The 26,026-nt window shown below is 37.7% G+C and overlaps 1 protein-coding gene across 1 annotated transcript in view; it reads right to left on the bottom strand.

Annotated features, from left to right (window-relative positions):
- Window positions 1-7,641: 7,641 nt before the first annotated feature.
- LYVE1 (lymphatic vessel endothelial hyaluronan receptor 1) overlaps window positions 7,642-26,026 on the bottom strand; it is a 29,745-nt gene continuing 11,360 nt past the window's right edge. The window contains exons 4-6 of the mRNA XM_066365859.1: window positions 11,190-11,498; window positions 10,476-10,554; window positions 7,642-9,529 (exon numbers count right to left, since the gene is read on the bottom strand). Of these exons, the coding sequence (XP_066221956.1) occupies window positions 9,343-9,529; window positions 10,476-10,554; window positions 11,190-11,498 (575 nt within the window). The 3' untranslated portion in view covers window positions 7,642-9,342. The remainder of the gene's footprint in view (window positions 9,530-10,475; window positions 10,555-11,189; window positions 11,499-26,026) is intronic.

Here is a 26,026-nt window from a genome sequence, read left to right as displayed (position 1 = left end):
AAAGCTGAAATAAACAATTTAACCCTGCAACTAAAAGAACTAGAAAAAGAACAGCAAGTAAAACCCAGAGGAAGTAGAAGGAAGGAAATAATAAAGATCAGAGTGGAAATAAATGACATAGAGCCTAAAGAAACAATACAGAGGATCAATGAAAAGGTAAGCAAGACCGATGAACCTTTAACCAGACTCACAAAGAAAAAAAGAGAGAGGACTCAAATAAATAAAATTAGAAATGAGAGAGAAGTAACAACTGACACAGCAGAAATACAAAGGATTGTAAAAAAATACTATGAAGAACTGTATGCCATTATTAGACAACCTAGGTGAAATGAACAAATTCCTCGAAACATATAATCTTTCAAAAATCAATATAGAAGAATCTGAAAACCTAAACAGACCAATTTCATCAAATGAGATTGAAACAGTTATCAAAAAACTCTCAACAAACAAAAGTCCTGAGCCAGATGGCTTCACAGGTGAATTTTACCAAATATTCAAAGAAGAACTAACTCTTATCCTTCTCAAGCTATTTCAAAAAATTCAAGAGGAGGGAAGACTTCCAAGCTCCTTTTATGAGGCAAGCATAATACTGATTCCAAAACCAGGAAAAGACACTACAAAGAAAGAAAATTATAGACCAATATCCCTGAGGAACTTAGATGCTAACATTCTCAACAAAATATTAGCAAACTGATCCAGCAATACATGAAAAAAATTATACATCATGATCAGGTGACATTTATTTTGCGGAGACAAGGTTGGTACAATATTTGCAAATCAGTCAATGTGATTCAACACATAAACAAAAGGAAGGATAAAAATCACATGATAATATCAATAGATGCAGAAAAAGTATTTGATAAAATCCAGCAACTATTTATGATCAAAACTCTCAGCAAAGTGAGGATACAGGGATCAAACCTCAACATGATAAGGGCCATCTATAACAAACCCACAGCCAACATCATAATCAATGGGCAAAAATTAAAAGCAATCCCCTTAAAATCAGGAATAAGGCAGGGGTGCCCCCTTTTACCACAATTATTCAACATAGTTCTGGAAGTCCTAGCCACAGCAATCAGACAAGAAGAAGAGATAAAAGGCATCCAAATTGGAAAAGAAGAAGTAAAACTATTATTATTTGCAGATGATATGATACTGTACATAGAAAACTCTAAAGTCTCAGTCAAAAAACTACTGGACCTCATAAATGAATTCAACAAGGTGGCATGATATAAAATAAATATTCAGAAATCAGTGGCATTTTTTTTTTACATAGACAGAGAGAGAGTCAGAGAGAGGGATAGGTAGGGACAGATAGACAGGAATGGAACGAGATAAGAAGCATCAATCATCAGTTTTTCGTTGTGATACCTTAGTTGTTCATTGATTGCTTTCTCATATATGCTTTGACCGTGGGGCTACAGCAGACTGAGTAACCCTTTGCTCAAGCCAGTGACCTTGGGTCCAAGCTGGTGAGCTTTGCTCAAACCAGATGAGCCCACGCTCAAGCTGGCAACCTTGGGGTCTCAAACCTGGGTCCTCCGCATCCCAGTTTGACACTCTATCCACTGCACCCACCGCCTTGTCAGGCAGTGGCATTTTTATACACCAACAATGAAAGGTCAGAAAGAGAAATTAAGGAAACAATCCCCTTCACTATTGCAACAAGAAAACATAAAGTACCTAGGAGTAAATTTAACCAAGGAGGTTAAAGACTTGTACTCAAAAAATTATAAAACATTGATAAAAGAAATCAAGGAAGATACAAACAAGTGGAAGCATATACCATGTTTATGGATAAAAATAAACATCATTAAAATGTCTATATTACCCAAAGCAATTTATAAATTCAATGCAATTCCTATTAAAATACCAATGGCATACTTCAAAGATATAGAACAAAAATTCCAAAAATTTATATGGAACCAAAAAAAGAACACAAATATCCTCAGCAATCTTGAAAAAGAAGAATAAAGTGGGTGGTACCACACTTCCTGATATCAAGTTATACTACAAAGCCATCATACTCAAAACAGCTTGGTACTGGCATAAGAACAGGCATATAGATCAATGAAATGGAACAGAGAACCCAGATATAAACCCACACCTATATGGACAATTGATATTTGACAAAGGAGGTAAGAGCATACAATGGAGTAAAGATAGTCTCTAACAAATGGTGTTTGGAAAATTGGACAGGTACTTGCAAAAAAATGAAACTGGATCATCAACTTACACCATTCACAAAAAATAAACTCAAAATGGATAAAAGACTTATATGTTAGTCGTGAAACCATGAAGATCTTAGAAGAAAACATAGGCAGTAAACTCTCCGATATCTCTCGTAGCAATATTTTTGCTGATTTATCTCCACGGGCAAGTGAAATAAAGGATAGGATGAACAAATGGAACTATATAAAACTAAAAAGTTTTTGCACAGCGAAAGACACCATTAACAAAATAAAAAGACAACCCACACAATAGGAGAATATATTTGTCAATACATCTGATAAGGGGTTAATAACCAAAATTTATAAAGAACTTGTAAAACTCAACACCAGGAAGGTAAACAATTCAATCAAAAAATCAGCAAAAGAAATGAATAGACACTTCTCCAAAGAGGACATACAAAAGGCCAATAGGCAAGTGAAAAAATTTTCAACATCTCTAATCATTAGAGAAATGCAAATTAAAACCACAATGAGATACCACCTCACACCTGTCAGAATGGCGCTCATTAACAAAACAACATATAGCAAGTGTTGGAGAGGGTGTGGAGAAAAGGGAACTCTCCTGCACTGCTGGTGGGAATGCAGACTGGTGCAGCCACTGTGGAAAACAGTATGAAGATTCCTCAAAAAATTAAAAATGAAACTGCCCTTTGACCCAGCTATCCCACTTTTAGGAATATAGCCTTTGAATACCAAATCATTGATTCAAAAGAAGAAATGTAACCCCATGTTTATTGCAGCATTGTTTACAATAGCCAAGATCTGGAAACAGCCCAAGTGTCCGTTAGTGGACAGTGGATTAAAAAGCAGTGGTACAATGGATCATTCTCAAGAATTGACCATATGTTGGGCCACAAAAACAACATCAGCAAATTCAGAAAAATTGAAGTTGTACCAAGCATATTTTCTGATCATAAAGCCTTGAAACTAGAATTCAACTGCAAAAAAGAGGAAAAAACCCCCACAAAAATGTGGAAACTAAACAACATACTTTTAAAAAATGAATGGGTCAAAGAAGAAATAAGTGCAGAGATCAAAAGATATATACAGACTAATGAAAATGACAATACGACATATCAGAATCTATGGGATGCAGCAAAAGCAGTGATAAGAGGGAAGTTCATATCACTTCAGGCATATATGAACAAACAAGAGAGAGCCCAAGTGAACCACTTAACTTCCCACCTTAAGGAACTAGAAAAAGAAGAACAAAGATAACCCAAAACCAGCCGAAGAAAGGAGATAATAAAAATCAGAGCAGACTGTGGCCTCTGCCCCAGGCGCTAGAGTGGCTCTGGTCGCAATATGGCGACGCCCAGGATGGGCAGAGCACCGCCCCCTGGTGGGCAGAGCGTCACCCCTGGTGGGCGTGCCGGGTGGATCCCGGTCGGGCGCATGCGGGAGTCTGTCTGACTGTCTCTCCCTGTTTCCAGCTTCAGAAAAATGAAAAAAAAAAAAAATCAGAGCAGAAATAAATGAATTAGAGAACAGAAAAACTATAGAAAAAATTAATAGAACAAGGAGCTGGTTCTTTGAAAAGATCAACAAAATTGACAAACCCTTGGCAAGACTTACCAAGGAAAAAAGAGAAAGAACTCATATAAACAAAATCCAAAATGAAAGAGGAGAAATCACCACGGACACTGTAGACATACAAAGAATTATTGTAGAATACTATGAAAAACTTTATGCCACTATATTCAACAACCTAGAAGAAATGGATAAATTCCTAGAACAATACAACCTTCCTAGACTGAGTCAAGAAGAAGCAGAAAGCCTAAACAGACCTATCAGTAGAGAAGAAATAGAAAAAATCATTAAAAACCTCCCCAAAAATAAAAGTCCAGGCCCTGACGGCTATACCAGCGAATTTTATCAAACATTCAAAGAAGACTTGGTTCCTATTCTACTCAAAGTCTTCCAAAAAATTGAAGAAGAAGCAGTACTTCCAAACACATTTTATGAGGCCAACATAACCCTCATACCAAAACCAGGCAAGGATGGCACAAAAAAAGAAAACTACAGACCAATATCTCTAATGAATACAGATGCTAAAATACTAAACAAAATACTAGCAAATCGAATACAACAACATATTAAAAAAATAATACATCATGATCAAGTGAGATTCATCCCAGAATCTCAAGGATGGTTCAACATACGTAAAACGGTTAACGTAATACACCATATCAACAAAACAAAGAACAAAAACCACATGATCTTATCAATAGACGCAGAAAAGGCTTTCGATAAAATACAACACAATTTTATGTTTAAGACTCTCAACAAAATGGGTATAGAAGGAAAATATCTCAACATGATAAAGGCCATATATGATAAACCATCAGCTAACATCATATTAAATGGCATTAAACTGAAGGCTTTCCCCCTTAAATCAGGAACAAGACAGGGTTGTCCACTCTCTCCACTCTTATTTAATGTGGTACTAGAGGTTCTAGCCAGAGCAATCAGACAAGACAAAGAAATAAAAGGCATCCATATCGGAAAAGAAGAAGTAAAGGTATCACTTTTTGCAGGTGATATGATCCTATACATCGAAAACCCCAAAGAATCCACAAAAAGACTACTAGAAACAATAAGCCAATACAGTAAGGTCGCAGGATACAAAATTAACATACAAAAGTCAATAGCCTTTCTATATGCCAACAATGAAACAATTGAGAACGAACTCAAAAGAATAATCCCTTTCACGATTGCAACAAAAAAAAATAAAATACTTAGGAATAAACATAACAAAGAATGTAAAGGACTTATATAATGAAAACTATAAACCATTGTTAAGGGAAATCGAAAAAGATATAATGAGATGGAAGAATATACCTTGTTCTTGGCTAGGAAGAATAAATATAATCAAGATGGCTATATTACCCAAAGCAATTTACAAATTTAATGCAATTCCCATCAAACTTCCAATGACGTTTTTTAAAGAAATAGAGCAAAAAATTATCAGATTTATATGGAACTATAAAAAACCCCGAATAGCCAAAGCAATCCTAAAGAAAAAGAATGAAGCTGGGGGCATTACAATACCTGACTTCAAACTATATTATAGGGCCACGACAATCAAAACAGCATGGTATTGGCAGAAAAATAGACACTCAGACCAATGGAACAGAATAGAAAGTCCAGAAATAAAACCACATATATATAGTCAAATAATTTTTGATAAAGGGGCCAACAACACACAATGGAGAAAAGAAAGCCTCTTCAATAAATGGTGCTGGGAAAACTGGAAAGCCACATGCAAAAGAATGAAACTGGACTACAGTCTCTCCCCCCGTACAAAAATTCACTCAAAATGGATCAAAGATCTAAACATAAGACCTGAAACAATTAAATACATAGAAGAAGACATAGGTACTCAACTCATGGACCTGGGTTTTAAAGAGCATTTTATGAATTTGACTCCACAGGCAAGAGAAGTGAAGGCAAAAATTAATGAATGGGACTACATCAGACTAAGTTTTTGCTCAGCAAGAGAAACTGATAACAAAATAAACAGAAAGCCAACTAAATGGGAAATGATATTTTCAAACAACAGCTCAGATAAGGGCCTAATATCCAAAATATACAAAGAACTCATAAAACTCAACAACAAACAAACAAACAATCCAATAAAAAAATGGGAAGAGGATATGAACAGACACTTCTCCCAGGAAGAAATACAAATGGCCAACAGATATATGAAAAGATGCTCATTTTCTTTAGCTATTAGAGAAATGCAAATCAAAACTGCAATGAGATACCACCTCACACCTGTTCGATTAGCTATTATTAGCAAGACAGGTAATTGCAAATGTTGGAGAGGCTGTGGAGAAAAAGGAACCCTCATACACTGTTGGTGGGAATGTAAAGTAGTACAACCATTATGGAAGAAAGTATGGTGGTTCCTCAAAAAACTGAAAATAGAACTACCTTATGACCCAGCAATCCCTCTACTGGGTATATACCCCCAAAACTCAGAAACATTGATACGTAAAGACACATGTAGCCCCATGTTTATTGCAGCATTGTTCACAGTGGCCAGGACATGGAAACAACCAAAAATCCCGTCAATAGATGACTGGATAAAGAAGATGTGGCACATATACACTATGGAATACTACTCAGCCATAAGAAATGATGACATCGGAACATTTACAGCAAAATGGTGGGATCTTGATAACATGATACGAAGCGAAATAAGTAAATCAGAAAAAACCAGGAACTGCATTATTCCATACGTAGGTGGGACATAAAAGTGAAACTAAGAGACATTGATAAGAGTGTGGTGGTTACGGGGGGGAGGGGGGAATGGGAGAGGGAAAGGGGGAGGGGGAGGGGCACAAAGAAAACAAGATAGAAGGTGACAGAGGACAATCTCTCTTTGGGTGATGGGTATGCAACATAATTGAATGACAAGATAACCTGGACTTGTTATCTTTGAATATATGTATCCAGATTTATTGATGTCACCCCATTAAAAAAATAAAATTATTAAAAAAAAAAAAAAAAAGCAGTGGTACATATACACAATGGAATACTACACGGCCGTGAGGAAGAAGGAAATCTTACCTTTTGTGACAAAATGGATGGACCTGGAAACTATTATGCTTAGTGAAAGAAGCCAGGCAGAGAAAGAAAAATATCATATGACCTCACTCATTTGAGGAATCCAAAGAACAATGTGAACTGAGGAACAGAAGAGAGGCCGAGGCGGGATCAAAGGGACCAGAGGGAAAGCAGTCAGAGGCAAAGTGGAATAGAAGATGGGATCAGAGAAGGGAAAGAGATTAGTGAAATTATATATACATAACACAGCAGTATAGAGAACGGGACAGCAAATCCTGGAGGGAAGGGGGAAAGGAATTGGGGGGAGGGGGCAAAGGGAGGGCACAGGGAGGGCACAAGGGAACATAGGCGTGGGGGGAGATATATTCGGTGGGACACTTGAATCTATGTAAACACAATAAATTTAAATCATAAATAAAAAAAGATGATTGTAAAACTTTTTCTCAGGAAAGATGTGGCAATTAAATGGGACAAAAATGTGAAAATGACTGTCACTTAACTTGTGCACAATAAATGTTAGCTTTTCCTCCCTTCCTCTCTCCCTGTCTTCTTCTCTCCTTTCCTACCTTTCTTCCTTTCTTCCTTCTTCCCTTGCATAATGATAAGTCACATATTTCATCAGTATGTTTGCAATTGACATTTGGGCTATGTGATGATTATTTGTGGCTGATTGGATTGTTCTCCTTCCCCCTACTTCCTGGGTAGGGCATACACCTGTCTAAATTAACAGAAGATGATAGTATCCTGTTGTAATGCCAGTGGCCGAGGCCAAGCAAGTTCGCATTGAATTCGGGCAGATGGTAGAGGAACTGCAGAGCCGGAAAGTGTTGTGCCATACCTGTTTATTGGAGGCTCGCAAAGAGAGGTGAGCAAATAAACAAAGAAAAACCTGCTTTTTGCAAGGGATCAGGAAAACCACCCTTCACGGTGGCAGCTGAGGGACTCGGGGAACTGCACCTTGCAGTGGTGGGAGAGTGATCTCGGAGAATAGCCCCTGAGGGAAAGCAACCATAACTTTTCATAGAGACACACACTTGGCTTTCTGCCATGTGCTCATGCACTAATTGTGCAAAGTACTTGCAGCCGGGAAAACAGGTAACAAGACTAACACAGCTGTTTTCCCTACATAAGACCATATGAGCCAAGAACAGCCCCATATAGCTATGTATATATTATTGGGTTTACACTTGTAGTTCAACTACCATAGTTATTTTACTTTTGAAAACAACAGCTTACTTTTATTTTACATGAAAGGTATAATAATACATCTATGTAAATAAGAAAGTAAAGAAATTTTCTAAAAGATTTTATTTTGGGGGGACAAATATTTACAAGTATTTCTGCACCTCTCAGTTTCTTCTTGCTAGAAAAAGGAAAGCTAGTGATACATTTGTTAATGACATTAAAAATGTACATTGGTGTACAAAGGTAATGTACTTTTAAGGTATGTTAATAATAAATTAAGGTTATAATGGTTGCCATATTAGAGAAAATAATTGATTAGTCTCAGCAAAAACATTGTTTTAAAAGTGGATAAGCTAGGGGTATCAAAACAAAACAACTTCAGACAACATTATACTATATGTAATCTTTTGATGAATAATACTCAATTACAGAATGTAACACTTTACACAGAACCTGAGATATTATAGTAGGTATTCAGCAAATGTTTGTTAAATTTCATTGCTTTTTAACAAAGTGATTTCCCTCAGTAATAATTTCTATAGCTCAGGTAAAAATAGAAATTTGTAAGAGATTGTGTGTGTGTGTGTGTGTGTGTGTGTGTGTGACTTGTAAAAGTAAATATTTCTAGAAAAAATTGTAGCAGTAGGAGAGAAAAGAAAATCTGTTTCTGTTCTTAAAAATTACTCCAATTACTCAGAGATGAATACTTTGACCTTGTCTGTATTTATAGTCCCTGCTGACAATATGCTGTCAATATCCTTGGCCTCATTCTTTGTCTCTTTTTATTTTGGCTTTACAGAGATCAAGTCTCAAGTCACGGGAATCTCTATGGCCTTCAGCTTTTAAACGTTTCCTTCCTTCTTTTGCTCTGCCTGGCTCATTCAAGAGAATGTGAGGTGGTGTAAATGTTTCCTTTTCAGAACTGACAAAGGGATCTGGGCTGTGGAGTCAATAGAGAAGCCTTGGTTTCAGAAGTGTTTTGGCTCTCAACTCACCTATTCACAGCCAGCCTAGAGGCCTCTTCACAAATGTGTTCTGATTAGCTGATTTAGATCCCTGTTCTTTGCAATGCTCCTTTTTCCCACTGGGATATTATTAGGACAGAAGGAGGCTAGGCAAGCTGTGGTAAGCTTTGGAGATAAGAGGACAGGGTCCAGCAAGGAGTGCAGGAAGAAGGGAATTCACTTTGGTTACCTACATAGTTCAAAGGTAGCCCTGAGCTGATTCCAGTTAGGAAGCAAAGCTGGACATTCTTGTTTGGTTCTTTGGCCTTTTTAGTTTCCCTATCTGGACCCCAGATATGTGTCAGGGAAGAAATCAACCTCAGTTCTGTTCTTTCATTCTTTCTCATCTAAACTTCAGCTTCCAGGCATCGCACTGTTGTTCTGGGTGAAGTCTTGGGCTCTTCTGGCTTTTTATCAGTTTTCTTTGATTCCTCATTGTGGTTGCTATCATCGGCCCTCTCCTCCTTCACTACTTTGGTTTCAATCATTTCCTTCTGCTGATTCTTGTTTGTAAAAGGGAAGGCCTTTATATACCTGCAGGTGGTACAAACATAAAGTTAGAGACTTCTTTGTAACACAGATAACAATAGATAAGGCTTTGTCTGTGATGGCTATTCTGGTACAGCCACTGGGTACCTTTACAGTATTTCAGAGATGCTAACACAGGCACACTCAATTACATCAACACATCCTCATTCTAATTCATTCATTTAGATGGGATAGTAAGCTCACAGGACAAATTTTAGGCTGACCTCACAACCCTCCCACCAAAAGCAAAGAATCAAAAATTAAATAATGCATATACATTTTCCCCTAGATGTCAGTCTTTTCCTTTTTCCCCCTTTGATTTCCAAAGGGACAGCCATTAACAAATATGATACATATGTGCTGAAATCGTAGGAAAGACTGGGTGGTAGGGAGGAGCGGTGAGATAAGGGAGAAATATTTACAGTATAAGAGGGCTGCTATCTCCATTTTGACCAAAAAATGCTATTAACAACTTTGAAAAAACACAAGATAGGGATTTAACAAAGATTACAAGACTAACGATGTGCCAGCAACTCTACCTTTTTTTTTTTTTTTTTTCGTATTTTTCTGAAGCTGGAAACGGGGAGAGACAGTCAGAGAGACTCCCGCATGCACCCAACCGGGATCCACCCGGTACGCCCACCAGGGGGCGACACTCTGCCCACCAGGGGGCGATGCTCTGCCCCTCTGGGGCGTCGCTCTGCCGCGACCAGAGCCACTCTAGTGCCTGGGGCAGAGGCCAAGGAGCCATCCCCAGTGCCCGGGCCATCTTTGCTCCAATGGAGCCTCGCTGCGGGAGAGGAAGAGAGAAACAGAGAGGAAGGAGAGGGGGAGGGGTGGAGAAGCAGATGGGTGCTTCTCCTGTGTGCCCTGGCCGGGAATCGAACCTGGGACTTCTGCATGCCAGGCCGACGCTCCACCACTGAGCCAACCAGCCAGGGCCCAACTCTACCTTTTGATGTAGCAAACTCCAAGACCAGCTGCAGCGGCAAAGAAGAGGAGCGCGAGCACCAGCAGAGCTGTGGGGACACCTGGAAGAAACATAGTACGTATATGGTGTGTGGGTCCTTCACTTAGACATTGTTGTGACTGCTCTTCTAGCGACTCCCCTTATGCATGATCAAGACACAGTGAAGGAGAAAAGTCTTCTCTGTGACTACACAGGCATTGCTTAGGATGTTGGATCCACTTCTGCTTCTTTGCTTCTTGCCTATAAGAACCCTTGGCCTTGCCTCTTATATTCTTTATGTTTTATAAGTTGCAATATGACAGAAAAAGTCCATTATTCTGTGGCCTTGAAAGTTTGGAACTAATTAAGTATAAGACCTTCATTTTTAAATAAGAAAACAAACTTTCTAATCATATGCATTTAAGGTACAAGTATATATTATATATTTTACAAAGAACTTCTACATATTAATAGATAGTAATTTATTTTTAAAAGTCTTTGAGTTTTAAAAGTGAAATTATTTTGTACTTATGATTTTTAATCAACATTGTTTAGAGCTATCAAGTTCTATGACTATGGAAGTTGAGTTTGCATTAAGCTTTTATTTGTATTTGGTAGGTCCTGAGTGCTCAATCTAGAGACAGCCTAGTTTCTATGTATTGTCTATTACACACGTGCACACGCACATACACACAATGCTGATACAGAAAGTTTTACCTCCAAACCCAACATCTTCATTCTTAAATGCTGCTTTATATTCAGTATGTGATTCAGTTTTTGTAGATGTGGTGGTAGTTTCCATTAAAACTTCTGTTATGCAAATTAATTTTCTTTTCCGCGGAGAAGTAGAAGTCAGAGCAGGAGTAGGAGTGAGAGGAAGTGTAGGAGAGTCAGGTACATCAGTTGATGATGCCAAGTGTATATTGTCACTGCCAACATTTTCTGTTGTGTATATTGCAGTTTGAGTGTTGAATATAGGATCTGTGGTGGTGATAATTTCTGGAAAGCATGAGTTAATCCAAATATCTGTTGGGGAAGGAAAAGTGAAATAATAAGTAATTATTATAATAGCCTCCTTACTGGTCTTCCTGTCTTACTCCTCTCTAGTCCTCATATAGCTGGAATGGTCTTACAAAAAATACATATCTACTCATATCACTTTCTTCCTTAGAACCCTTCGGTGACTGCCTCTACTGCATGGCCTGTAAGGTCCTACATGATTTAGCCCTGCTGACATCACTAGCCTCATTTGATCAGCCTTACTCTCATTTTTCCTACCGTACCGAAATTCCTTCAGTTCTTTGATATGCTTTCTCGTACATCTTTCTCAAGCCTTTGACCCTGATGCTTTCTTCACCTGTAAAACTCTTTACTCCCTCTTTATTACTAACCCTGACTTGTCCTTCGGGTCTCAGCTTGAACATTCTTTCTTAGGCAGACTTTATGACTAGATTGGGTCCCTAGGTACATGTTCTTGTACTTCCTTGTATTTCCCTTGTCACGGTTTTCATTATACTCCTCCCGACTGCTCTATCTTGGTCATCATGATATTTGCACTATACTTGGCATGTAGCACATGATCATTTGATAAATGAAGGAAGGAATAGATATGATGTCACTTCAGGAAAAAGATCTACTAAAACCAGATTTCTCCATGTTCATCAAAAAAGAAAGGGAGAGGTAAGGGAGAAACATAGGTTTGCTTTTCAATCTGTTGAATGTGGTAGAGAGGAAACTACACTTGTTGAATATTTTGCTCTGAGTCATCATAGCACTTCATTTAACAATTTTATCAAACCCTCATTTATATAAAAGGAAATTGAAGTTCAGAGAAACCAAATGACTTGCCCAAAGTCACAGAACTAGTATATGGCAGAGCCGTGAATATATTATAATATTAATTTGCATTCATTTATAATCCCTAGTTATTTGTGGCAGTGGGTAGCATCAGCTGGAATTTTAGCTATGAAGAAAAATCATTCCATTTATTTTTGAAAATTAAATTATTGATCAAGGTCATGGATATTATAGTACTGATTAAACATTTGACTACAAATGCATTCAGTCAGAATTTTATGCTATTCATTTACTTTGAAAGACCTCTATTCAGATAGACATCATTTTTTATTTTCTCTACCCTGAACTTTTAGCTACATTTCCCATTTTTGAGGAATGCTGAATTCTTTCCACAGAAAATGAACATTTTTTAATATCATGGGTAGGGAACTACTGAGCACAATATACTGTGTTGGGAGTTGAAAATATAGAGACAAATAAGTCATAGTTCCTGTTTCTGGGAAGACAGACTATTTTGATAAGGATAGGGGGAGATCACTAGGGATTCACAGAGCATATGGCATTTGGGAAGGGTATGGAGGGTTAATATGTTCATTCAACACATTTATTAAGCTCCAACTTTGTGCAGGCACTGTTCTAGTTGCTAGGGACATGGTGCAAACAAGACAAAGTCCCTGCTTGTAAGGAGATAATATGCTGTTGGAAGGGCAGTGATAATATATTTTTTTAAAGCCAGAAATGTCAAAGGATGCTAAATGTTGAGAAGAAAATTGAACAGGATAAATATATATTAAACTGTAAGGGGTTGGGAATAGGGGAAGATACTCTGGATAGGGTGATAAGAGAAAATCTTTTTGTGTAGGTGATACTTAAGCTGAGACCTGAATAATGGATAGTAGCCAGTCATTGAAGATCTATGGCAAAAGAATCACAAGTAAGAAGAAAAGGAAGTTCAAAAGCCTAAAGTTGAATGAATTCAGCATGTTTAATGGGGAAAACCCCCCCAGAATGGCTGGAACTGGGAAGCAACTCATTTAATATGGAAGAGGCACTAGAATATCCCAGTTAACAGGAATAAGCATGATCTAAGAATCCAGAAGTTTGAAAGTGTAGTTATGTTGGAAATATGACAAGAAGCACAGTGTAGCTGGAGAGTAGGATGTGTATATGATTGGCAGCATGAAAGACTGAAGGCAGGACACGAGACTGGGAATATAGTTTGGTGGCAAAGTATTGAAATACATAACTGTCATGTTAAAGAATTTGAAATTTATTCTGTAGAAGCAGGAATTTTCAACTTGGGTCCACAAACTGATATGCAAAAGTTCTCAACTGATATACAAAAGTTCTCATATACGCCCACTTTTATGTGCAGAAGGCACATATTCTCAAATGGGAAGTTATCCAAGATTGTGGAGCGGTTGAGTAACATAATTATTAGTGGAGGTGTGTGGAGGATGAAATACAGAGGGGGATATAGTACAATCCAGTAATAAAGACAGGGATGATTGCAGTGAAATAGGGGAATCCAGAAGCATTTGGAGTCCTAGAATTAGATTTTAGAAACCTTCAAGGGAAAAGTGATTCTCTACCTTGGTTGTGGGTTAGACTCATCTTGAAAGCTTTAAGAAAATATTAGCCCTGGCTAGTGGTTCAGTAGATAGAGTGCTGGCCCAGTGTATGGACATCCCGGGTTCGATTCCTGGTCAAGGCACACAGGAGAAATGACCATCTGCTTCCCCCTTCCTCCTCCTTTTCTCCTTCTTCTCCTCCTGTAGCCAGTGGCTCAATTGGTTAAAGCATGGCCCTGGGCACTGAGGATAGCTTAGATCAGCGGTTCTCAACCTGTGGGTCGCGACCCCAGCGGGGGTCGAGCGACCAAAACACAAGGGTCACCTAAAGCCATCAGAAATACATATTTTATTTAAAAATGTATTGTATAATAAATATGTATTTTCCAACGGCTTTAGGCGACCCATGTGTTTTGGTAGTTTGACCCCCACTGGGGTCGCGACCCACAGGTTGAGAACCGCTGGCTTAGATAGTCTGAGCGTGTCAGCCTCAGGCACTGAGGAGAGCTCGGTTGGTCTGAGCATCAGCCCCAGACGGGGTTACCGGGTGGATCCCGGTTGGGGCACATGTGGGAGTCTGCCTCACTATCTTCCCTCCCCTCACCTGAAATAAAAGAAGAAAATATTGATGCCCTGGACCCATTCTGGGCCTATGTTATCACCATGGAAGGTGTTACAGGGAAGTAACATGATTTAAAGTTTAAATCCTGGCTCTTTCCTTTATTGATTGTGACCATAGCATGGTATACTCTAAGCATCAAGTACCTCTCCTGGAAAGTGGAAATAATACACTTGTGTCCTTTTATTGAGAATTAATGAGATAGTAAATGTGTAGGACCTAGCATAATGTGTGGGCAGAATAGATAAGATCTGTAAGAATTAGTTTATAGTGTGAGAGAGCAATAGCAGTCTGGTTCTGTGATTCCTAACTGTTCTAGGACACAGTGTATCTCACTTGGAAGTGGTAGGACCTGGCTCTCCTTCCCTTCCAATTGCTCTGGTAGATATTAAACACAGAGTAAGGTTGGAGTCCAAGAGGAAAAGTGGAAGTAAGGGTATAGGAAGGCTTCCTGGAGAAGATGGGAAGATGGCACTTGAGATTTGAATAAAGAGAAGGAGTTAGCTGTGTGGAAAAGGATGAGCACTGTGGCAGAAGGAACAGCATGAAACAGATGGTGCATGCGGAACTTTAAAAGCACTTAGGTCTGATCCTCAAAGTTCACAAAGATAACAATAAGAAAGACAATTAGGATAAAATTGAGAATCAGGATTAAAATTATTCTAATTCCCCCGACTTCACAAGATAGTAATAAAAAAAGAAATTATAAAAACAAAGAAGCATGGGATAAGTTGAGGATTGGCATTAGAATATGGGTTAGAACAACTCTGATTCTCACAAAGATATCAAACAGAAGCAGGTAAAGCTAATCTATTTCAAAATGATGATATAACCACACATAGTAGTGAGTTTTTTTTTCAAGGTGCTTTTGTGCACAATTCTCTGTCAGTATATCTTTAGAGGGATAGCTTCCAAAGACTGAAAGAAATGCAAAATATCTTAAATTCTACTCAGTAGGTTTATTATTCCTAATGTTGACTTTAATTTTGAAACTATTGTAGAACAAGAAAATATATTAATAATATTTATTGGTAACTAAAATGTTTCATATAAAGAAAAAGAAAGATACAAGTAATACAAAGTTAACTAAGGAAAAACTTGAATTGTTAAATTTTAGTTATAAGCCCTGGCCAGTTGGCTCAGTGGTAGAGAGTCAGTAGGTGGAAGTCTTGGGTTCAATTCCTGATCAGGCCACATGGAAGAAGCAACCAACTGCTTCTCTACCCCTCTCCCTTTTCTCTCCCCCAAGTACTGAGGATGGCTCCATGGCCTCTCCTCAGGCACTAAAATAGTTCAGTTGCTAAGCAACAGAGCAGCAGCCCCAAATGGGTAGAACATCACCCAGTAGGGGGCTTGCCAAGGGGATCCTGGTCAGGGCTCATGCAGAAGTCTGACTCTCTGTCTCCTTGCCTTTCCCTTAATAAAAAAAGATTGAGTTATAAATATCAATAAAAAGCCATAAAAATATATATATGTGTGTGTGTGTGTGTGTGTATACTATGTGTGTGTTAGGGGAAATCATCAAGAGCTTGTGACTGTTGGTTGTCCTGTGGGTTAAACCTGAATAATAGAAGTTTCTTCTCCCCCTCATCATCTTTGGAATGTGTGTCTGGAACAGAGAATTTACAAAATGAGCCTGAGGCATGTTATTATATCAGAAACTAAGGAATTGATTTAAAAAAAAGTAATGGAATTAAGGACAAAATCAACTAGAAGGGGCTTCCACTTGCCAATTTTGGGACAATTTGAGCATCAAAAAGAACAAAAACTTGTAAAATTTATTATACATATTGAACACATGAAGTAAAATGCCATGTATCCATGATAGTATAAGGGGGAGGGAAGTGATGTGTGTATGTGAGAGAGAGTGAGGGAAAGGGAGAGTGAGAGAAAAACTTTCTTCTTTATCAATGATGCCAGCTAATAAATGAAAAGTAACTATTTAAATTAAAAAAAAATTTTTTTAGAGGGAAAGGGAGGGAGAGAGATTAATTTGTTGTTCCACTCATTTATGCATTCATCAGTTGCTCCTTATGTGCGTTGATTGGGGATAGAACCCATAACCTTGACATGCTGGGATGAGCTGTAATCAACCAATTTGGCCAAGGCCACCATTTTTATTTTTTAAAGAGATAGAACAAAGCTCTGGCTGGTGGCACAGTGGATAGAGCACCACCCCAGAGCACTGAGGTTACTGGTCACCAGCTGGACCCAAGGTGGTTAAAGCCACAGTCAGGTCTTGACACTGACGGTGCAAACCTGATTTGAGGGCACCGGCTCCACCCTCAAGGTTGCCTGTTCAAGCCCCAGTCAGGGCACATATGAGAAGCAATCAGTGGCACAACTAAGTGGAGCAATGAGTTGATGCTCCCCCAACAATTCTCCCCTCCTTCCTCTTTCTCTTTCCAAAAGAAATAGAACAAAAATGTATAGATTTGTATGGAATCACAAAAGCCAAAGCAATCCTGAGAAAGAAAAGGACAAAACTGGAGGTATCACACTCACTGATTTCAAATTATACTATAAAACAACAATCAAAACAACATGGTATTGGCAAAAAAACAAACACAGAGACCAATGAAGCAAAATTGAGAGCCCATGTACATGGGCAAATAATTTTCAACAAAGGAGCCAAAAACAAACAATGGAGAAAAGAAAGCCTCTTCAATAAACCATGCTGGGAAAATTGGAAAGCTACATGCAAAATATAAAGTTAGACTGCTGTTTGTCCCCTGTACAAAAATTAATTCAAAATGGACCAAAGATATAAATATAAGACCTGAAACAATAAATTACATAAAAGAAAACACATGGACCTAAACTTACGGACCTTGATCTTAGGGTTTTATGAATTTGACTCCAAAGGCAAGGGAAGTAAAAGCAAAAATAAATGAATAAGACTATATCAAACTAAAAAGCCTCTGCACAGGAAAAGAACCATGAACAAAACAAAAGGCAACCAACCAAATGGGAGAGGATAGTTTCAAACAATAGCTCTGACCAAGGGTTAATATCCAAATATACAAAGAACTCATACAATTCAAGCCCTCCTAAACAAACAGCCCAATTAAAAAGTGGGCAGAGGACCTGAAAAGACACTTCTCCCAAAAGAAATTAAGACACTTCTCCCAAGAAGACACACAAATGACCAATAGACATATGAAAAGATTCTCAGCTTTACTGTTAAGGAAATGCAAATTGAAACTACATCTCACTATACACCACACTTCTTAGAATGGCTATTATTGACAAGATGAGAAATAACAAGTATTGGAGAGGTTGTAGAGGGAAAGGAACCCTCATTCACTGCTGGTTGGGTGTACACTGGTACAGCTATTATGAAAAAGTGTATGGAGGCTCTTCAAAAGATTAAGAATAGAGTTACCATATGACCCAGCAAGCCCTATTCTGAGCATCTATCAAAAAAACTAAAAAACATACCTGAACACCCTAGGCAGCAGCAGCAGAGAGGTTGGCAGGCCTGCAGACAGACCACAACTAGGGAACACAGAGGCCACATTCAGTGGACCCCAGTGGCCAAAACCTTCTTTTACACAGATGAAATGAGAAGGCAGAGAAATGCAACACGAATGAATCAAGAGAAATAACCAGAAAAGGACCTGAATGAGTTATACGTAACATAATTACCAGATGCAGAGTTTAAAATAAAAATTGTTAGGATGCACAAAGATCTTAGAACAACAATAAATGGTCATTAGAAACACCTAAGTAAAGAGATAGCAAATATAAAAAAGGACATTGAAATAATAAAAAAGAATCAGTCAGAAATGACAAATACAATATCAGAAATGAAGAACACAATGGAAGGAATTAAAAGCAGGATGGATGAAACTGAGAATCGAATCAGTGAGTTAGAGGACAAGATAAATAAAGGCACAGAAGCAGAGCAGAAAAAAGAAAAGAGACTCAAAAAGTCTGAGGAAACTCTAAAAGAGCTCTGTGACAACATGAAGAGAAATAACATCTGAATCATAGGAGTTCATGAAGAAGAGAAAGAACAAGGGATAGAGACTTTGTTTAAACATATCATAGCTGAAAACTTCCCTAAATTAAGACAGGAAAATGTCTCACAAGTTCAAGAAGCACAGAGAACTTCATTAAAGAGAAACCCAAAGAAATCTACACCAAGACACATCATAATTAAAATACCAAAGCTAAGTGATAAAGAGAAAACATTAGAAGCTGCTAGAAAAAAAAGGGTATCACCTACAAAGAAGCTGCCATATGGATGACTTCTGACTTCTTAACAGAAACACTTGAGTCCAGAAGGGAATAGCAAGAATACTCAAAGTAATGCAGAACAAGAGCCTACAACCAAGACTACTTTATCCAGCAAAGCTATTGTTTAAAATTGAAGGACAAATAAAAAGCTTCCCAGACAAAAAAATACTCAAGAAATTCACTACAACCAAACCAAGGCTGCAAGAAATGTTAAGGGGCCTGTTGTAAACAGATCAAAGGGGAAAAAGAATATAGCAAAAGAGGAATACAGTTTTAAAGAATAAAATGGCAATAAACAACTATATATCAATAATAACCTTAAATGTAAATGGATTAAATAATCCAATCAAAAGACATAGCGTAGCTGCGTGGATAAGAAAACAGGACCCATACATATGCTGTCTACAAGAGACACACCTTAAAACAAAAGATGCATATAGACTGAAAATAAAAGGATGGAAAAAAAAATATTTCATGCAAATGGAAATGAAAAAAAAGCTAGGGTAGCAATACTATATCAGACAAAATGGACTTCAAAACAAAGGCTATGGTAAGAGATAAAGAAGGTCACTACATAATGATAAAGGGAGCAATCCAACAGGAAGATATAACTATTATAAATATCTATGCACCTAATATAGGAGCACCTAAATATATAAAGCAGACTTTGATGGATTCAAAGGGCGAGATCAACAGCAATACTATAATAGTAGGGGATTTCAATACCCCACTAACATCACTAGATAGATCTGCAAGAAAGAAAATTAACAAAGAAACAGCAGACTTAAAGTACACACTAGATTAGCTAGATTTAACAGATATCTTCAGAACCTTTTACCCTAAAGCAGCAGAATATACATGCTTTTCAAGTAAGTGCCAATGGTATATTCTCTAGGATAGACCACATGTTATGGCACAAAAGTGGTCTCAACAAATTTAAGAAGATTCAAATCATATCGAGCTCTTTCTCTGATCACAATGGCATGAAACTAGAAATCAACCACAACAGAAAAACTGAAAAATACTCAAACACTTGGAAACTAAATAGCATATTATTATTATTATTATTATTATTATTTCTTTTCATTTTTCTGAAGCTGGAAACAGGGAGAGACAGTCAGACAGACTCCCGCATGCGCCTGACCGGGATCCACCCGGCACGCCCACCAGGGGCGACGCTCTGCCCACCAGGGGGCGATGCTCTGCCCATCCTGGGTGTCGCCATGTTGCGACCAGAGCCACTCTAGCGCCTGGAGCAGAGGCCACAGAGCCATCCCCAGCGCCCGGGCCATCTTTGCTCCAATGGAGCCTTGGCTGCGGGAGGGGAAGAGAGGGACAGAGAGGGAAAGCACAGTGGAGGGGTGGAGAAGCAAATGGGCGCTTCTCCTGTGTGCCCTGGCCGGGAATCAAACCCGGGTCCTCCGCACGCTAGGCCGACGCTCTACCGCTGAGCCAACCGGCCAGGGCCTAAATAGCATATTATTAAATAACAAATAGGTTAACAATGAGATCAAAGAAAAAAATTCCTAGAAATGAACGATAATGAGCATACATCAACTCAAAATTTATGGGACACAGCAAAAGCAATCCTCAAAGGGAAGTTCATAGCATTACACGCATACATTAAGAAGCTAGAAAAAGCTCAAATAAACAACTTGACCCTGTATCTAAAAGAACTAAAAAAAGAAAAGCAAGTAAAGCCCAGAAGTAGTAGAAGGAAGAAAATAATAAAGATCAGAGTGGAAATAAATGACATAGAGACTAAAGAAACAATACAGAGGATCGATGTTCCAGGAGCTGGTTCTCTGAAAGGTAAACAAGATCGATGAACCTTTAACCAGACTCACCAAGAAAAAAAGAGAGGAGTCAAATAAATAAAATTAGAAATGAGAGTGGAGAAATAACAACCGACACAACAGAAATACAAAATATTGTAAGAAAATACTATAAAGAACTGTATGCCAAAAAAACTAGACAACCTAGAGGAAATAGACAAATTCCTTGAAACATATAATCTTCCAAAAATTAATCTGAAAGAATCAGAAAACCTAAACAGACCGATTACAACAAATGAGATAAAAAAAAGTTATCAAAAAACTCCCAAAAAAGAAAAGTCCTGGGCCTGATGGCTTCACAAGTGAACTCTACCAAATATTCAAAGAAGAACTAACTCCTATCCTTCTCAAGCTATTTCAAAAAATTCAAGAAGAAGTAAGACTTCCAAGCTCCTTTTATGAGGCAAGCATAATTCTGATTCCAAAACCAGGCAAAGACAACACAAAGAGAGAAAATTATAGGCCAATATACCTATAATTTTAGATGCTAAAATCCTCAACAAAATATTAGCAAACCAGATCCAGCAATATATGAAAAAAATCATACACCATGATCAAGTGGGATTTATTCTTGGGAGGCAAGGCTAATATAATATTTTCAAATCTATCAATGTGATTCAACACATAAACAAAAGGAAGGAGAAAAACCACATGATAATTTCAATAGATGCAAAAAAAAGCATTTGATAAAGTCAAGCACCCATTCATGATCAAAACTCTCAGCAAAGTGGGAATACAGGAAACATACCTCAACATGATAAAGACCATCTATGACAAACCCACAGCCAACATCATACTCAATGGGCAAAAATTAAAAGTAATCCCTTAAGATCAGAAACAAAGCAGGGGTGCCCCCTTTCACCACTCTTATTCAACATAATTCTGGAAGTCCTAGCCACAGCAATCAGACAAGAAAAAGAAATAAAAAGCATCCAAATTGGAAAAGAAGAAGTAAAACTATCATTATTTGCAGATGATATGATATTGTAAATAGAAAACCCTAAAGTCACAGTCAAAAAACTACTGGACCTGATAAATGAATTCAGCAAGGTGGCAGGATATAAATTAATACTCAGAAATCAGAAGCATTTTTATACACTAACAATGAACTGTCAGAAAGAGAAATGAAGGAAGCAATCCCCTTCACCATTGCAACCAAAACAATAAAGTATCTAGGAATAAATTTAACCAGAGAGATTAAAGACTTGTACTTGGAAAATTATAAAACATTGATAAAAGAAATCAGGAAAGATACAAACAAGTGGAAGCATATACTGTGCTCATGGTTAGGAAGAATAAACATCATTAAAATGTCTGTATTACCCAAAGCAATTTATAAATTCAATGCAATACCAATTAAAATACTAATGACATACTTTAAAGATATAGAATACATATTCCAGAAATTTATATGAAACCAAAAGAGAACACAAATAGCGTCAGCAATCTTGAAAAGGAAGAATAAAGTGGGAGGTATCACACTTCCGGATATCAAGTTATACTACAAGGCCATTGTACACAAAACAGCTTGGTACTCGCATGAGAATGGGCATATAGATCAATGGAACAGAACAGAGAACCCAGAAATAAACCCACACCTTTATGAACAACTGATATTTGACAAAGGAGGTAAGAGCATACAATGGAGTAAAGACAGCCTCTTCAACAAATGGTGTTGGGAAAATTGGACAGCTACCTGCAAAAAAAAATGAAACTAGATTACCATTTTACACCATTTACAAAAATAAACTCAAAATGGATAAAAGACTTAAATGTAAGCTGTAAAAACATTAGCATCTTAGAAGAAAACATAGGCAGTAAGCTCTCCAACATCTCTCACAGCAATATATTTGTTGATTTATCTCCATGGGCAAGTGAAATAAAAGACAGTATAAACAAATGGGACTATATCAAACTAAAAAGCTTTTGCGCAGCTAAAGACAATAAGAACAGAATAAAAGACAAACTACACAATGGGAGAATATATTTGACAATATGTCTGATAAGGGGTTAATAACCAAAATTTATAAAGAACTTGTAAAACTCAATACCAGAAAGACAAACAATCCAATCAAAAAATGGGCAAAGGAAATGAATAGACACTTCTCCAAAGAGGACATACAGACATATGAAAAATGCCTCAACATCACTAATCATTAGAGAAATGCAAATTAAAACCACAATGAGATATCACCTCACACCAGTCAGAATGGCGCTCATCAACAAAACAACACAGAATAAGTGCTAGCAGGAATGTGGAGAAAAGGGAACCCTCCTGCACTGCTGGTGGAATGCAGACTGGTGCAGCCACTGTGGAAAACAGTATGGAGATTCCTCAAAAAATTAAAAATCAAAATGCCTTTTTACCCAGCTATCCCACTTTTAGGAATATACCCCAAGAACACCATAGCACTGTTTCAAAAGAAGAAATGCACCCCCATGTTTATGGCAGCATTGTTTACAATAGCAAAGAGCTGGAAACAGCCCAAGTGTCTGTCAGTGGATGAGTGGATTAAAAAGCTTTAGTACATATATACTATGGAATACTACTCAGCCATAAGAAATCGGATCATTTACAACAACATGGATGGACCTTGGTAACATTATAGTGAATGAAATAAGTAAATCAGAAAAAGCTAAGAACTATAGGATCCCATACATAGGTGGGACATAAAAATGAGACTCAGAGACATGGACAAGAGTATGGAGGTTACGAGGGGTGGGGAGGAGAAGAGGAAAGGGGTTGGGGGAGGGAAGGGGTACAAAGAAAACCAGTTAGAAGGTGATGGAAGACAATTGGACTTTGGGTGATGGGAATGCAGCATAATCAAATGTCAAAATAACCTAGAGATATTTTCTCTGAACATATGTACCTTGATTTATCAATGTCAGCCCATTAAAATTAATAAAAAAAGAAAAACTGAAAAACATTAAAAAGATATATGCACCCCTATGTTCACTGCAGCATTATTTATGGTGGCCAGGACATGAAAAAAACCAAGTGTCCTTCAATAGAGGATTGGATAAATAAAAGTGCGATAAATATATACAGTGGAATACTCAGTCATAAGAAAAGATGAAATATTAAAATTTACTACAACAAGGATGGATCTGGAGAATATCATGCTAAGCAAAATAAGTCAGACAGAAAAAGTCAAGAACCATATGATTTTACTCATATGTGGGATATAGAACTGAAAGCAACAAGTGGAAAAACAAGAAAAGAAAACTTATAAAAACAGACCACAGTACGGTGGTTACCAGGGGCAAAGGGAAAAGGGATAGTAAAGGGAAAGTGGGTGAAATGTATGGTGACAGAAGATGATTTGACTTTGGTTGGTAATCCCACAATGCAGTATACAGATGATGTATTATAGAATTGTACACTTGAAACCTATATAATTTTATTAACCAAATGTCACCCTAATACATTTAATTTTAAAAATATAAATACAAAATAAAACACAGAAAAAAATAACTATTTTTTCAGCCTCTGATATAATAACTGATTCCAGCAAGGGTCATCCATGACTGCTTAAACAATTAGGTAAAAGATAGTTGGGGGAAGATGATGTCAGAGTAATGGTGGCAGGAGAGATACTCTTGTTCTCTCCTCTTGACATTTCAACAAATTGAATGACTATAACTCTTAATAGAAACCCTAGTTCTGCTCACAGGCCTTGCCTAAAAAATCGGTGCATCGAATCAACTGGGAAGGTTGGCGAAAAATGGGAAGCACTCAGATGGGGCGCTGGAGAGGAAAGAAACAAGAGTATGTGGGTCTTCTGCAGGGAGGAGCAGAGAGATTGGGAGAAAGGGGCACTTAGAGAAGGGCTAAACCAAAGCAGCAGCTGAGCAAAGGGACAATGCCAGTGTTCCTGCTGTCTGCTGTCATCCTGCACTTGGGATAGAGACTGAGAAACAAGGTGTACTCCCCCAGCCTCCCAGATCCTTCTTCCCTCCCCTTACAGAGTACCAAGAGTAACAGTGGCATATCCCATAGCTAACTCTGCAGAACAACTCTTTCCCCTAAAGAACAGGGGTGCCCTCTAGCTGTTCCCTGGTCTATTGGGACATGGGAAGGAGTGCATGGAAGTCTGAGATCACCATTCCTGGAAAATAAAAAGTCGTAAAGCTCCCTCAACACACCCCAACCCACCCCATCATTGAGGCTGCAGCTCTACCTTTATCATCACAACCACAGCATTACAGCAGAGGTCATCCTGGGATTTTACAGAGCTAAAACTTATAATCTAGCACCACCTGCAGGAACATATTTTAAAAACCTTTTGCAAGTTCAATACCTCACTTTGTTATTTTTTGTGGGGTTTTTTGTGGGTTTTTTTTTTGTTCCTTGCTTTATTGTGGTTTTCCTCTTTTTATTTTTATTTTTTTGTTTTTTTATTTTTAAATATTATTTTTGGTTTGCTTTCTTAACAGTACTACTCTCAAATGCCATGTAGGCAGAGAAAAATGAATACTGTGAATAACCAAGAAGAGATTCAGTTCAGAAAGAAAATGGAAAATCTCCAGAAAGCAGTCTCATCACATGGAAACTTTGAAGTTCTGAAAATACTCAATGAAATATGGAAAACACTGGTAGGCAATTTAATGTGCTCAGAAAACCAATTAGTGAACAAACCAAATACTTCACTAATGAAATTGAAACTTTAAAAACAGGTGAAGAACTCAATACGTGAATTGAAAAATGAACTAGCAAGATGAGCTAACAGAACAGGCTGTATAGAGAATAGAATTAGTGACATCAAATACAGGCCACTAGAGATGATACAGAGGGAGAAAAGAGAGACTCAAACATTTTTTTAAAATGATAGAGCTTCTGATAAATAGGTTTATCAGAAGAAGAAGAGATGGAGAAAAAAATGGAGAGCCTATTCAAACAAGTAATTGATAAGAATTCCTAAGCCTATGGAAAGAGAGCCTCAAATCCAAGAAGCGAACAGAACACTTAGTTACCTCAACCCAAACAGGCTTTCTCCAAAGCACATTATAATAAAATTGTCAAAAATCAATGACAAAAGAAATAATTCTCAAAGTAGCTAGAGAAAAGATGAGCATAACATATAAAGGAAGGGCCATCAGGTTTTCATGGGACTTCTCAGCAAAAACTCTACAAGCCAGAAGATAGTGGACCAAAACATTCAAAGTACTGAAAAAGAGGGATTACCAGCTAAGACTAGTTATTCATCAAAATTATCCTTCAAATATGAAGAAATAAAACTTTTCCAGACATACAGAAGCTGAGGAAATTTATCACCAGAAAACCCCCACTGCAGGAAATATTTAAGGGGTTTATTCTAACTGATACAAACAACAAAATGACACAAAACTACAAGTAAAACTTCAACAAGGTTACAATATAAACAAGGAAAATCTGTGACAACAAAAACATAAAAGTGGAGAGGATAAAGATCTGAAGTAGCAAAAGAGGATGGAGGGCAGAAGTACTTATAAGTCAAAGGACTCTTG

The sequence above is a fragment of the Saccopteryx leptura genome, chromosome 1 (genome assembly GCF_036850995.1).
Source record: "Saccopteryx leptura isolate mSacLep1 chromosome 1, mSacLep1_pri_phased_curated, whole genome shotgun sequence".
Classification (NCBI taxonomy): Eukaryota; Metazoa; Chordata; class Mammalia; order Chiroptera; family Emballonuridae; genus Saccopteryx; species Saccopteryx leptura.
Note: the sequence above shows the minus strand (reverse complement) of the source record. Positions and strands in the feature narration are given on the sequence as shown.